General features: G+C 43.7%; 1 protein-coding gene across 2 annotated transcripts in view; it reads left to right on the top strand.

The window, feature by feature from the left end:
- Window positions 1–12,553, top strand: part of CILK1 (ciliogenesis associated kinase 1) — a 52,598-nt gene extending 40,045 nt beyond the window's left edge. Inside the window, exons 9-14 of one of the 2 annotated variants that reach the window (XM_024755851.1) lie at window positions 197–508; window positions 1,871–2,061; window positions 2,175–2,323; window positions 4,504–4,632; window positions 7,909–8,031; window positions 8,998–12,553. In XM_024755851.1, the coding sequence (XP_024611619.1) occupies window positions 197–508; window positions 1,871–2,061; window positions 2,175–2,323; window positions 4,504–4,632; window positions 7,909–8,031; window positions 8,998–9,152 (1,059 nt within the window). In that variant the 3' untranslated portion in view covers window positions 9,153–12,553. The remainder of the gene's footprint in view (window positions 1–196; window positions 509–1,870; window positions 2,062–2,174; window positions 2,324–4,503; window positions 4,633–7,908; window positions 8,032–8,997) is intronic. The other variant, XM_024755852.1, reaches the window with a different exon arrangement.
- Window positions 12,554–15,123: the final 2,570 nt, after the last annotated feature.

Consider the following 15,123-nt stretch of genomic DNA (forward strand, 5'->3'; position numbering starts at 1 on the left):
CCAGTCCGTACATTTTACACTATTTTAGATAAGGAAATTCACAAAGGGTGTTACAGATTCAGGATGCTGTTTTACAGTTGGTTTGGGCTAAGCAACTGTAGTAAACCGGTTTCGTGACATCTAGCCAGCAACCCTGAATGGTGTCAACCTTCCCGGCCAGATTCTTCTCCTAAAACAGCCTTATGTGTCGTTCCAGGCGCTGCGATATCCTTACTTCCAGGTTGGGCACCCCCTGGGCAGCACCACGCAGAGCCTTCAAGATTCAGGAAGACCACAGAAGGACGGTCTGGAAAAGGCAGCCCCACCGCCTCACATAAAGCCGGTCCCTCCTGCCCAGCCCCCAACCAAGCCACACACGCGCATTTCTTTGAGACAGCATCAAGCCAGCCAGCCCCCTCAGCATCACACGTACCCCTACAAAGCCGAGGCTTCCAGGACGGATCACCTCCCAGAGGACAAGCCAAGCCCTTTGCTCTTGCCATCCCTCCACGCCAAGCATCCCCAGGCAGTAAGCAGGAAGATTCACTCGAGAGCCCTGTGTCTGGCCCGTCCCTCCTCTGACCCTACCTACTGAGTGAAATATTTTCTTTTTCAGCAGATAAGGTCTAATTATCATAGCTCTGTCTTTGCAATATCGTGGACTTGTGAAAAGAGCCTTGGCTTTGGGGTTAAAGGTCTAAGTTCAAGTTCTGGCTCTGCCTGTGAATTACAGTGCCGTGCCTGGGGGCCTGGCCGTGGGGTGGTGGCCAAAGGCTGGACGCGGCCCCAGATCACTAGGGTCTCACATCTCGGCTCTGCTGTTTCATAGCTTTGTGACCCTGTGCAGGGTACCTGGCCTCTGTGCTCCTCGCTCCCTCATCTGTGAAACAGGGGTGGATAATGAGAGAGCGCTAGTCATTGTTATTATCGATCCCTGTGGACTCAGTGTCCTAATCCGGAAAAGGAGGATCCTAATGCCTGTCTTGCCCACCAGACAGGGCTGTTCACGGGGCTCAAAGGTCCTGCTGCCTGTGAAGGTGTTTTGAAAATCATCAAGTGCCCTACTAATATTTGTAGATCATTATTCCTATTGATACCATCAGTCGATGCTGGTAATGCCAGGCTGTTGATGGAGCCCAGCTCTTTCTTTTCCTCTTGCTGTTCCAAAGGAAACAGTGAGTGTTAGTCAATAAGATAAGAATCTGACACGGGAGTCTGGTTTCCATTAGCCTTACAGTGCTGTCTGAGAGCCTGATCTTCTAACACCTTTATGCAAAAATAATACTTTATCTGTCGACTAGCATTCACTCAGTGAGTGCTGGTTCCCGACTAGGGCAGCTTGAGGTTTCAGGGATGGTGTCTCCAGACTGTCCACTTTACCCCCACCCCCCTGCAGCAGCAGTGGGTGTTTGGAAATTTCTTACTGTAGCTAATTCTGCAGTTAAATTGGATCCAGGTCTACTGAGAAGGCATTAATTGCATCGTTCTCTATAACAGAGCAGGTGACTGACACTTTAGCTATATTCTCTTACATTCTTTTTAGGACAGTGTCAATCACACTAACTCTTTCAGAGATGAGCCCTGTTTGAGCATCCAGCCACTTTCCTCATACGTAAGAAGTACCTTAAATTTCTTGTTTTAAATCCTTACCTTACACAGCTTAGCGTCCCCATTGAAAGAAAACTGATGTAATCTGTGCAGGATGAATGACACAGGTCCAGGACTGTGTTTTCCACCGTTGTCCTTTCCAATAAACAGTGCATATTGGGGAAGGAGACGCCCCAGAACCCTCCTTTACATAACCGAGAAAGTTCAGAATGGGGATTACTCGTGGGTGAGCTCCGTTAATGCCAAGTATTGCTTTTTTCCCCCCCTCTCCTTGTATACACAGAGAATTCTCACTGGCCTGGAGCACAAAAATGGTGAGATCAAGCCAAAGAGTAGGAGAAGGTGGGGTCTCGTTTCCAGGTTAGCAAAGGATCCTGATAGCTGGGCTGACTTAGATGACTCGGATTTCAGCCCATCGTTCACCAGGATTGACTTGAAAAACAAGAAGAGACAGAGCGATGAGACTCTGTGCAGGCAAGTGTGGGCTCCTGTCTGTGCACGGACTGCACCTGGGGTCTGTGAGGTCATCTTTACGTCCGATGAGCCGCCCAGCTCGTGCTGACCAAAACCATCTTCTCCCCACTCAGATTTGAGAGTGTTCTGGACCTGAAGCCCTCAGAGCCCGTGGGCACCGGAAATAGTGCCCCAACCCAGACATCCTATCCCCGGTGCGACACGCCCACCTTGAGGTCGGCGGCCAAGCAGCACTACCTGAAGCACTCCCGGTACCTGCCTGGTAATAAACATTCCCGCCTCTGCTCTGATCGCGGATAAGAAATTGTGTCCCTGGAATCACGTGTTCACAAAGATCCTGTTTTGCATTGCAAGTGCTTGGGGCTTCTCTTCCGAACTGGTGGGACCACCATAGAAATACTAGCTGAAGCCCAGGCTTCACATTCTTTCCTTCTTGTTTTTTTGGCCACATGGCATGCGGGATCTTAGTTCCCTGACCAGTGGAAGTGCGGAGTCCTAACCACTGGACCATCAGGGAATTCCCAGGCTTCACATTCTTTCCTTCTTGTTTTTTTGGCCACATGGCATGCGGGATCTTAGTTCCCTGACCAGTGGAAGTGCGGAGTCCTAACCACTGGACCATCAGGGAATTCCCAGGCTTCACATTCTTATCTTCTGTAGTTGCCTAAGATAAGAAATTTGGTAGAGGAAACCGGGTCCAGTCCCCAGGGAAGGAGTAACCAGGAAGAACCAGGCAGCTTGCCCAAGGTCTCTCCAGAAACTACCAGCCCTGTGTGTTTTCTCAGGAAAGCAGATGGGAGCTTAGTCAACCCATGTGGCTGTACCACAGGGGTTAAGTGAAACATTGTAGTTGGAGGGGACCCAGACCTCTCTTCGCATTCTCCGTGTTCTAGGCGTACAGGGTTAGCCAACCGTTCATTCACAAATTCATTCCATCAGTAAATCCGTGTTGCACAGCGTCCTGTGCTGGGCACTGAGAATCTGGTGGACACAATAGCCAAGAGGGGCCACTAGGCTGCCCACCTCTAGGGCCTCCATTCACATCACAGGCTATGCAGTGACTTTAGCCAGCAGCCTGTAGACAGTATCCTCACCCTCGTATTTTCTAGTGGTGGGAGACAGTCCCTAAATAAATGGACACACCATAGCCACAGATGGTGACAACTGGCGTTAAGGGTGATGAAATGGGGGCAGAGGCAGTACTTCAGACAGAGTGGTTGGGGAAGGCCTCTCTGAGCAAGTGACTCCGACCTGGGCCCCAGCGATTGGGAAAGAACTCCACGTGCACAGAGACATGCTGAGCAGAGGGAACAGCCAGTACAGAGGCCTGCAGGCAGGAAAGGGCTTGGCTTGTGAGAGGCCAGCATATGGCCCGAGCTCCGTCAGAGAGGATGAGGTGTTAAGACGCATGAGGCATCTTTGGGTGTCTTATAAGAAATTTGGATTTTATTTCATGAGCCACTGGAAGCTCTTGAAGGGTCGTAGCTGGTGGACTGACGTGCTTTTTTTGACATCTGTGTGCTGCATGGGTGAGGGGCCCACAAGCTGTCGCTGTTGTCCAGGTGGGGACAGTGGTGCTCAGACCCAGGGTGGAGACCTAGGGCGGGGAATGGAGGCCCTGCTGATGCACTGGTTCCCCACTCTTGACTGGGAACAGGCCTCCTAAATCCTGCCAGACCTCATCAGGCTTGGCACTGTGGCCTTAGGAGATTGGCCTGCCACTTCCCAGATGACAGGGTATGGGGGCGGGCAAAGACTCCAGCTGCAATGAGCACAGGCAGAGAGAGTTATTTCTTTCTGGCTCTAGGGGATGAAGAAGGGTAAAGGATGAATTGAGTTTTTCTGTTCTGAAAGCTACCTTCAAGGCCTGATAGGAGTGGGAAGTGGGTGGTCCGGGGGGGAGAGTGGTTTGTCTTGCAGTTGAGGTCAAGGCAGCCTTGGGCGTGAGGGAGTCAGTGAGGGTCATTGGTACAGACCAGAGTCACCTCCAATAGTCCATGTCAGGTTGAGAGGATGGAATCTCAGAATTCGGAAAGAGGAGAGCAGAGGGCTGCAGAGCTGGGCTTGGGGGTGTGGAGGGACAAGAGAAGAACTTGGGCAGCTGACAGAAAGGCAGTGGTCTGCGAAGGCGGACGAGTAGGAAGGCCAAGGGACCCAGAAGCCCAGGACTGCACCAGGTGGTCAAGACATCAGACGTGGACAGATCTGTTGGTAGAAGTTGAGGTCTGTCAGGCCACCCACCAGTGAGACAGCACACTCACCCCGAAGATGGCATCTTTCCTCTGCCACCTATCTGATGACATCATCATGGTCAGTTTTTGCTTTGATTGTTGAAACACGGGAAGTCTTGGACAGATTGGATTCTGCATTCGTTTCATCTCTGACATGTGATGCAAGATTAAATATAAATTTTGCATTTGAAAAACATTTCTTCCCTTTTAGGAATAAATATAAGAAACGGCATACTCCCGAGTCCAGGAAAGGATTTTATTCCATCTAATCCATGGTCTAGTTCTGCTTTGTCTGGAAAATCTTCAGGGATGGTATCAGTGATCAGCAAAATAAATTCAGGTGAGCAATGATGATTAACCCTTAAATGATAAGAAGCAGATTCTCTGGATGTGGCAGGGTGACAAGCTGTGGAACCACGAGGGCCGCTCTGGCGTGAAAACCTTGGGCCTCTTTTCCAGGCTCGTGCTGCCCTCTCTCACCTGGCAGCAGGCCTTGGGGACTCCGCCAGTTCCCTCGGACTCCGCCATCAAGAGTAGCAGCGGGGGGTCTTCCCTGGTGGTGCAGTGGTTGAGAGTCCGCCTGCCAATGCAGGGCACACGGGTTCGTGCCCCGGTCCGGGAAGATCCCACATGCCACGGAGCGGCTGGGCCCGTGAGCCATGGCCGCTGAGCCTGCGCGTCCGGAGCCTGTGCTCTGCAACGGGAGAGGCCACAGCAGTGAGGGGCCCGCGTACCAAAAAAGAAAAAATTTCAGAAGTCCTCCAGGCAGACATACCCCGTGCCCAGTAGACAGCTTCCCCTGCTGTGGGCTGCTTCCCCTTCCACATGCCAAGTAAACATCTGGGCTTCTCTTCTCTTCTCCCTGCCTTTGTCCATTGAGTGTTCATGTATTTTTTTATCTTTTTTTTGTGGTACGCGGGCCTCTCACTGTTGTGGCCTCTCCCGTCACGGAGCACAGGCTCCGGACGCGCAGGCTCAGCGGCCATGGCTTACGGGCCCAGCCGCTCCGCGGCATGTGGGATCTTCCCGGACCGGGGCACGAGCCTGTGTACCCTGCATCGGCAGGTGGAGTCTCAGCCACTGCGCCACCAGGAAAGCCCCATGCTTTGTTTTTAGTATACAAGAAATACCTAGTATGATTTTGCATGTTTTAAAATCTATATGCATATAATCCTGGATCTCCACTCATTTTAATAATTATATTACATATGCAGCAATTATACATCCATAGAATATACATCGCATTATGTATAGTATTACATATACAATATATATAAGTGTATGATACCGCGGTTTATTATTCATACTAGAATATAATTTTTTGAATTCAAGTGTAGCTGCTGTTCAATATTGTATAAGCTACAGTTGTACACTGTAGTGATTCACAGTCTTTAAAGGTTATGCTCCACTTATAGTTATTGTAAAATATTGGCTGTATTACCCGTGCTGTGCAGTATATCCTTTGTAGCTTATTTTATACCTAATAGCTTTGCACCTCTTAATCTCCTACCCGTATACTGCCCCTCCTCCCTTCCCTCTCCTCACTGGCAACCACTAGTTCTCTATATCTGTCTGCTTTTCTTTTGTTACATTCATTAGTTTGTTAATATTTTTTTTAAACATCTTTATTGGAGTATAGTTGCTTTACATTGGTGTGTTAGTTTCTGCTGTATAACAAAGTGAATCAGCTATATGTATACATATATCCCCATATCCCCTCCCTCTTGCGTCTCCCTCCCACCCTCCCTATCCCACCCCTCTAGGTGGTCACAGAGCACCGAGCTGATCTCCCTGTGCTATGCGGCTGCTTTCCACTAGCTATCTATTTTACATTTGGTAGTGTATATAAGTCCATGCCATTCTTTCACTTCATCCCAGCTTACCCTTCCCCCTCCACATGTCCTCAAGTCCATTCTCTACATCTGCGTCTTTATTCCTGTCCTGCCCCTAGATTCTTCATAACCGTTTTTTTTTAATTCCATATATATGTGTTAGCATACAGTATTTGTTTTTCTCTTTCTGACGTACTTCACTCTGTATGACAGACTCTAAGTCCATCCGCCTTACTACAAATAACTCAGTTTTGTTTCTTTGTTAATATTTTTTAGATTCCACATATAAGTTATATCATACAGTATTTGTCTTTATCTGACTTATTTCACTTAGTATAATGACCTCCAAGTCCATCCATATTGCTGCAAATGGCAAAATTTTGTTCTTTCTTATGGCTGAGTAGTATTCCATTGTATATCTATACCACGTCTTCTTTATCCATTCATCTGTTGATGGACACTTAGAACATAATTTATTCATTCCTTCTCTTCTTGACCAACATGTAAGTTGTTGACAGTTTTCACAGTTAGAGCACCGGACTGAACATTGATGCCCCCTATAGGTGGTGTGCACTTGTGAGGTTTCTGGGTATGACGTAAATGCGTTAGCTTAAAGGCTGTGTTCATCTTGGACTTTGCCCAGCTGCTGTCCAGCAGGGTGTGGGAGTTGTGCTCTGCCCTTGATGCCTCTTGGTACTGTTGAGATTGTCAACGGGTGCTCATCTGAGGGTGTGCGATGGCATCTTACTGTGGCTTCAACCCGCATGCCCCATTGACTAATGAAGGTTGATCATCTTCTCTTGTGTTTACTGACTCTACGTCTTTTTCCTTCTGTGATTTCCTTGTTCAAATTCTCTTCCCATTTTTCTTCTTATCTATCTAGTCACCAAAATTGCAAAATGTGCTTCAGCTGACCAACACAGCTCCTCGCACATGAGCTCCAGACCCTTTCTCCCGCTCTGCCTTGAGCAGTTGCCAAGAATGCTCTGTGTTGTGAAGACAGAGAGCAGCTCTCCCCCTCATGAACTCTTCCGAATGGATATAACTTCCATTTGTATAACATTCTTCATTATTCCGTGTGCACCTTGAAGCCTTAATAATAAGGCTCATTATAGATACGCATTCACCCATCCGATACATATTGATTACTTGCTATATGTAAGGCTTTCCATGAAACGCCTGGAACACTAAGATGAATAGCACCCAGTTCCTGCCCTTAAAACTGTCTCAAGACAGAAATGACATAAAAAGTGAACGTATTTAATATATTTTAATAAGGATTAATTTTCTGGTTCTGGACAATACTTAGCATAGAATTACTTATAATAGCTAAATAATTAACATAACCTGTATGCTGATCAATAAGAGAATGGTTAAATGAGCTATGATTTAACCATATTCTGGAATTTGTATATACTGACATGGAAGGCTAACTCTTGTATATTATGGAGCAGAAAAAGAAAATTCCAGAACAGCTTAAACTTATTATTACAAACAGAAAATTCCAAATTTCCCCTTTTTTTTAAGCAAACCAACCTACCAGCCTCCTTGTGGGTACAGGCTACAGGGTCAGCACTGTCTTTGCACACCCTCGCCCCATCCCCCAGTGTTTCCAGCAGTGTAATGTGGTGGAATGCTTTGCTCGGAATTCACTGTTTTTATCCTAATTCTTTTCCCCTGAAAGTCAAAACCTGGTTCTCTATTGTCCTGCCCCACTGTCCTTTACCCCCATTGGTGTCCTGTGCACGTCTTGGCAGTAACAAGCTTTTCCTTTTGCAAATCAGTTGGTTCCACCTCAACAAGTTCTGGTGGACTGGCTGGAAACTATATCCCTTCCTTTCTGAAAAAAGAAATCGGTTCTACTGTGCAGAGGGTCCACGTGGCACCTATACCTGACCCTTCCCCTGGTAAGTTCTATTTCAGATTATTATTATTCATGAATTGATTCAACAAACAGTTATCAAACAACTGCTTTGTGCTGGACCTTGTAGGCCTAGGGTCCACGAGTGAAGGAGACACAAAACTCCCTGTCCTCCTGGAACTTGTACTCTACAGACAATTAGTAGACCAAATAAGATGCTCCAAAAGTGCTAAGGGGAAACTAAAGCAGGGAGTAGGGAGTGTGGGGTGCAGATGCATTTTACACAGGGCAGCCGAAGAAGACCTCCCTGCAAAGGAACCGTTGGGTAAAGATCTACAGGAGGTGAGCAAGAAAGCCCTATAACGCAGGCTCTTAGTGCCTGGGCCTCCAGGTAGGATGGGCCTGGTAGATGCAAGGAACAGCAGGATGGCGGAGTGCAGGAATGGTGTGAACAAGGGGAGGGTAGCAGGAAGAGGAGGTCAGAGAGGTGATGGGGGGCGCCCCCCACAGGTCACTGTAAGCACGTCGTCATGACTCTGAGCCACATGGAAGCCCCCGGAAGGTTCTGAGCTGGGCAGTGAGGGGATCTGACTTCTATCTCCAGGCTCACTCAAGCCCTCTTGTCACTAGACTGAAAGGGCGAGCAGGGTGGAAGTAGGGAAACCAACCAGGAGGCTGTCACGATTATCCAGGTGAGGAATGAGGCTGGCCTGGGCCAGTGGTGATGGTTGACCTGGGCCAGGTTTTGGGTAGGTTTGGAAGGTAGAGCCAATAGGATTTGCTGAAGATTACAAGTGGGATCTGAGAAAAAGAGAAGGGTCAGGGATGACACCAGTAATTCTGGCCTGACCACTATAGAATGGGGTTGTCCTTAACTGGGAGGGAGGACCCTGAAGAGGCGGCTGCTCTTCAACTCTCCTTAGCTAATATTTTTGTCACCAGGATGGTCTTTGCCGCACTTTGTTTGCATGGGTCCCATATCAGTCAGACCCACCTTTTTCTTTCATTGCAGGTTATTCTTCCCTGAAGGCTGTGAGACCTCATCCTGGGCGACCTTTTTTCCACACCCAACCTAGAAGCACTCCCGGGTCACTGCCCCGGCCTCCGGCCGCCCAGCCCGTGCACGGCCGGACGGACTGGGCTGCAAAGTATGCATCTCGGCGATGACTGTCACGAAGCCCTTTGTAGGGGACAGCAGGACACTCTTCCTCAGCCAGCTGGTGTTCTACCTGCAAGAGACTTTCAGATGGTGGAAAAGCAGACACTTTATAGTTATTCTTCTGAACTGAGACATTTCAATATTCATTTTTAAAGTGTTTTTTTTTTTTTAATATTGATTTGAAGGCAGTACCTTTTTTGTACAAAGTTATTTTATTCTAAAACTGGGTCCCATTATTTTCTTAAACAGCAGCATTTTGTATATATGGATTATGTTTTAGCATTTTATACAGTCAACTTTGTAAGGAAGTTTTTAAAGATTAATTGATTTTCCTTTGGGGTTCCAGATAATATTTTATACAGATTTTTAAAAATAGAATAATGATGCAGTATTGCAACAGGGGTGCAATTTAAGGCTACACGATAAAGGGTTTTTCCCTCAATGTGTGCAGATATTTGTGAAGTGGTTACATTTTAAATGTGGCATATTCTTTACTTTAGGCTTTTTTGGACTGACCTCAGCACCAGAAAACTGACCATCTGCCATTCTCAATACCATGTTATTGGTTTGACTTTTTGATACCGCTGTGCTGTTCTAAAAGTACTATTACGTAATTCCCTTTGTTTTCTTTTTACTCCCCAGATGAAAGAACTCTAAGTAAATATTTTTAGAAATGTTTATAACACCCTTTTTGGTGGTTGGAGATATCCAGCTGAAACCAAGCTATGCCATGATATTCTATTTTCTTCCATTTTTGAAATCAACTTGTATAAGTACCCACAAAAAGGAAGCTTTTCAAGCCAAAATGTTCTCCACGTAAAGGTTAACACGGTCACTTAAACTATATCCCTGCCAAGATACATGATCCAAAAGCTAAGTTTCAAAGCAGCGGAAGATTTTTTATTATCCTAACCCTCAGAATGTTGCATTTAGCTCGGTTTTCATGGCAATCTGGGGAGCAGGAAAGATAGATGGCAGAGGTCCCACTGGTCTGGGAAGTCACAGCTACCATGATGTCAGTGTCTGTCACGTGCCACATTCAAAGAACTCTTAACCCTTGTGTAGTTTCTTTCAACAGTGAGAACTCTATATGGTGGGCAGAGGCTGTTCCATTGAGAGGAATGTTTACAGCAATTTTGAAAATGACAAAGCTAGTTTGGAGACAGAAAAAGACAGAACGTCCACTCTGATCCACCTCTGTGGGCACACTCGCCTCCACTCATGGTCGCCTGAAAGGCAAGAGAGAAGGTCACCGTCTGTAAACGCGACATAGTCTCCTGAGTATATTAACTCGCCTTCTCGCAGGGCTCAAGTCACTCTCATTTGGTTCCAGGATATAGCAAGTTGAGCCAATGAAATTGTCATTTTCGTCGGTTAAAATGAATATCGGCACTTTGATATGATTCAACCTAATAAGTTGGTAAATTTTTGCTTTGACGTATTCATAATATGTTGTAGCTTGAACAAATCAGGATGGTTCCCAAGGGGCCCTCACCTAAAAATCAGGGAGTAATTTGTGCTTTGGAGAGTCTGGCTCAAAAATATACTTGACCAAGCACCATGATCGCTGGGGGCATGAGAAAAGCACATGATGGATGTGGATTTGAGAGGTAATATTTTCCTGTTAACAAACTGGCAGCAAAGCTTCAGAAATAAAGATGTATATGTAAGCACAACTTGAAGCTGAATTCATTTCTGTATTATATTCTCATTATCTCAAGCAACAGAAAATGTGTTTTCAGAGATGAGTCCTTTACTATGAGGTTAATATTTATTTCCCCTTTCTGTACTATGTATAAAAAGTAAGTTAATCTGAAAGCTTACCCAGCTTGCTGGAAAGCTGGTTTTAAATTGTAAATACCCACTAGAGAACCAGATGGATTGTGAATACCATATTCTTGGCCCTCTAGCTTACGTTAAGGTCATTACATTTTTTTTTAATTGAAAAACCCAGTTACCTGGTTATTACACATTATAAAATTGTTTTTCTATTACGTTTGTAGGGCCCAAATTCAGAAAATATTTCACTTTTCTTCTTCTTCCTCTTTCATTTGTTTATCAGCAAACAGCTTCCCTTGGGAAGCAAAACATGTTTATTCATTTGCAAGTCAAGTAGCTGACGCCGCATTGAGCAAACTAGAAGGCTGAAAAAACAATGTCAGTTCTAAAGAACTAGCAAAATCCTATAAAGCTCTCTTTTCCCCCCGCCCTGAAACGGGTAAAGGATAAATTGAGCATACAAGCTGTACTATAGAAGCAAATAGTCACCATTATTTTGTTAAGTGAAAATGAAATGCTACCTGTTGCCTATATTTTTAGTTACTATAGACTTACAAAATCTACTGCAAGACACCAAGAAGAATGACGAGTTTAACTGTACCTATCCACGTCTGTACCTCATTTCCAGGCAGAAAGCTTTCTGGGACGTCAGGAAATGGTACAGTGCCCAAAGTTTCAGTGACAGTGGTATGCCAAAGGGTATGTGTGTGAACTGCAGGGAAAGTTGCATGGGCATAAAAGCTACTCTTGGTGTGATTGTTAATTTGACGATAAGCTGCCATTAATTACTAAGCCCTCACCCAGCTCATGTATGATTTGAATAGGAAGAAAACTGATTTTTAAGCAATTTTTAAGACACCTCTTGCCTAAAGGACTATATACGTCTAATAAACTGACGCTGTGTCATCATCTGGAGTTATCAAAAATTGAAGACAGTCAAGGCAACCCATGTCACGCGAGAATCGTTCTGTTTTTAAGTACAAATTACCAGTGCTGTTGGAGTTCACAGGCACCATGTTTTTTCATGAGGTGGCATCAAGCCATTATTTTGTGCCATTTAGGAGAGAAAAAGGATGCAGGCTGTATGTTTCAGCTCAATGTATGATCCAAAGCAATATGTTTATAAGAAAATGTTTGACATACTAATTATTTTATATCATTTAAAGCATACTGTAGCAACTTGTTTGTTTAATATATGTGGTTAATTTTTAGAATTATTTTTTACAATTTCCAACCAAAGTACTGTATTTTATATAATTTATTGTGAGGACCTTCTCATGGAAACCCATAGAAGACAAACTGGGGGCAAATATCACGTTAATCTGTATTATCAGTTTCTTATAGTCATTGTGCTAATGTGAATTTAAAATGACCTGAACAGTCTTCTGATGTGGATATTTCGATGCTGACAGCAATTTAGTCTCCTGGTTTGATTACAAGGGAGTAACTAAGAATATATTTAATTATAAAGCAAATATTCATATGATGGGAAGGTAGGAGGACAGAAAACCACTTACTCAAACCCCTTCTGAAATAAAATGTTCCTTTTTTGAATAGTTTGTCCTAAGGTGTTTAAAAACGTTAACTTAAGGAAAATTCTGCTCCAAATAAAGTTACAGTTTAAGAAAAATTGATTTGAGTGTTCTGTTTTTGTTTGTATGTTCTTCCATCAAACAATAACATTACTATTTCCTAATCTGGAATTTGGATATTCTATAACCTCTCCTTAACGCTTAATATGGTGATACTGCTGTGAAATTGGAAGCATACACTTAGACTAGCAGTAGGAAGCATTATCTTGCAACGTGGAGGCTTTTTAAATCTAGCTTTTAGCAAGTTAGGTGAGTAGGAATATTTGAAAAAAAAAAAAAGCAGGTCAAAACAATTTCTTGTTGCTGATTTCATCATGATTAATACCTACCTTGCGTTTTTCTAGCTTTCATAGTACGCTCACATGTACAATATAAACCTTCAAAAGAAGCTCATAACTTCATGAATTCCATACAGAATTCCACAGGAAATTCTTCTCCCAAACATTCTTTGAAACCTTAAAAGAATTTTGAGGGAAAATGATTTACCAATTAACCTTGTATTGGCGAATCCGTAGGTGATGTGCCCTTCCCCATCAGAACATCCCCGGACCTGGATGGGGGAAGGGTCGAAGACTGAGATGAGCTCCCAGGGCCTCTGAATATATTGATATATATCAGGTAGGTAGAAAGACACCATGAGTAAGACTGTCCCAGGCTGAGAGCAACTCCAAGGGTCTCCAAGAATAGAATGATTTCAGGGGCTTCCAAGGAGCAGAATGACCTAAGCATACCTGTTGTAGAATAGCAGAATTATTATAACAGGAGTTTTTAATTTCTCCACAAGCTTGTTTAATGAGAGTCTTATGACACTGCCTTAGTTTCTCTTTCGGGTAAACAAGATCACTAGGATGATATGACCCCTAATTTATTAGGTTGGACATATGAAGTGTCCATTTTTGTAAGTTAAAAAAAAAAATTAGTAAAATACCAACAATTTGATATCGTTCAACCAATTAGAAATAAGAAAATGGAGATAGAGGTTTGGCTGATCAACAACGTTTATAATAATGCTCATCCTACCTAGTTCAATGAAAGCGAATCTTTGTAGAAAGGTGGGTTGAAAAAATTGATAAAGTATGACCACCTTCAGGAGGTTTGGAAAATATGGCTTCTGCCTCTCTCACCTTCCAAGATGGCCCACACTGTCTGTGGAGTGTGTATTTCTCTGAATAAACCTCCTTTCACTTAAAAAAAAAAAAGAAATATATATGGCTTCCTACCTACGTCAACTTGAGTAATCTCTGTGTTAGGTCAGAGTTAGAAAAATGAAATTGAACTCATGTTGCTTTTCGTATTTGAAAGTGACTTTCCTGACTCTTGGTGTGCCCAGCTGTTCTTGTTTTTTCTTCTTAGTTTACATATTTTCTCTGGATAAACTCACCCTTTTGCTGCCAAGTTAATCCATCTCAGTCCTCTCTTCTGAGTTGTCACTGGCCTCTTTTTTAATTTTATTTTTATTTTTTTTATGGAAATATAGTTGATTCACAATGTGTTAATTTCTGCTATACAGCAAAGTTCTTCAGTTATACATACATATAATTCTTTTTTTAGTATTCTTTTCCCTTATGGTTTATCACAGGACATTGAATATAGTTCTCTGTGCTACACAATAGGACCTTGTTGTTTATCCATTCTGAATATAACAGCTTACATCTGCTCACCCCAACCTCCCACCGGCCTCTTCAACTGTCTAGTGGACATTTCCAGTTGTACGGCTCTCAGGAATGAAAGACAAACCTACTCATGATTATTTCCCCCAAACCTTTGTGGAGCTAGAACCAAGGTATCGTCCATTCATTCATTCTTTCTTTCTTTCTTTCAACAAGTGTTCTCTGAACGCCTTCTCTGTGCTAAGCATTATTCTAAGAGCAGGATATACAAAAATATATTGTAAAAATTATGAAAATCCCTAACCTCTTGGAACATACATTCTATCAAAATTTCAGACAGATAACAAAATAAATTAAAAATATAGTATGTTAGATGACAATAAATGTTATGAAAAATAAACAAGGAAGGTGGAAAAGGAAGTGTGTGTGTGTGTGTGTGTGTATGTGTGTGTGTATGTGTGTGTGTTTGGAGGGGGGACATCATTCTCGACCTTTTTCTCCTTTCCACCTCATTAATATTTCACCTTTTCTTACCCATCTTCTTCAAATATTTGATGCTACTATAATTCACACGGACATTTAACAGGTCTCTCTTTCCCCACCCCACACAGTCCCAATTCATCCTCCACGTTTCTGCCAGAGAAATCTATGGAAAATAAAATCTGATCTTGTTAGTTGCTGTAATTGATCAGCAGCACAGGCTTCTCAAGCCAGGTACTCTCAAAAACCCCTCCTGGGTGAAAACAATAATCAACAACATCTATAGCCTGAGAAATAGCAGAAGCTGCCTCTAGAAGCAAGAGATAGTTCTGAAGGCCTTTTGGAGGCATATATTTTTAACTTTAAAATTCATGTGAATTTTTCTATACTAACCTTGACGGTTTTAAAATATTTTAAAGTTCTAACTTATCTACCAGCCAAATTACTTTTTTAGCCCCATTGATACCTCTACCCCAAGGCCCCCACTTCCTTCCATCCAAGAAGATGCTATGTTTAAC

Source organism: Neophocaena asiaeorientalis, unplaced genomic scaffold (genome assembly GCF_003031525.2).
Source record: "Neophocaena asiaeorientalis asiaeorientalis breed wild unplaced genomic scaffold, Neophocaena_asiaeorientalis_V1.1 scaffold962, whole genome shotgun sequence".
NCBI lineage: Eukaryota > Metazoa > Chordata > Mammalia > Artiodactyla > Phocoenidae > Neophocaena > Neophocaena asiaeorientalis.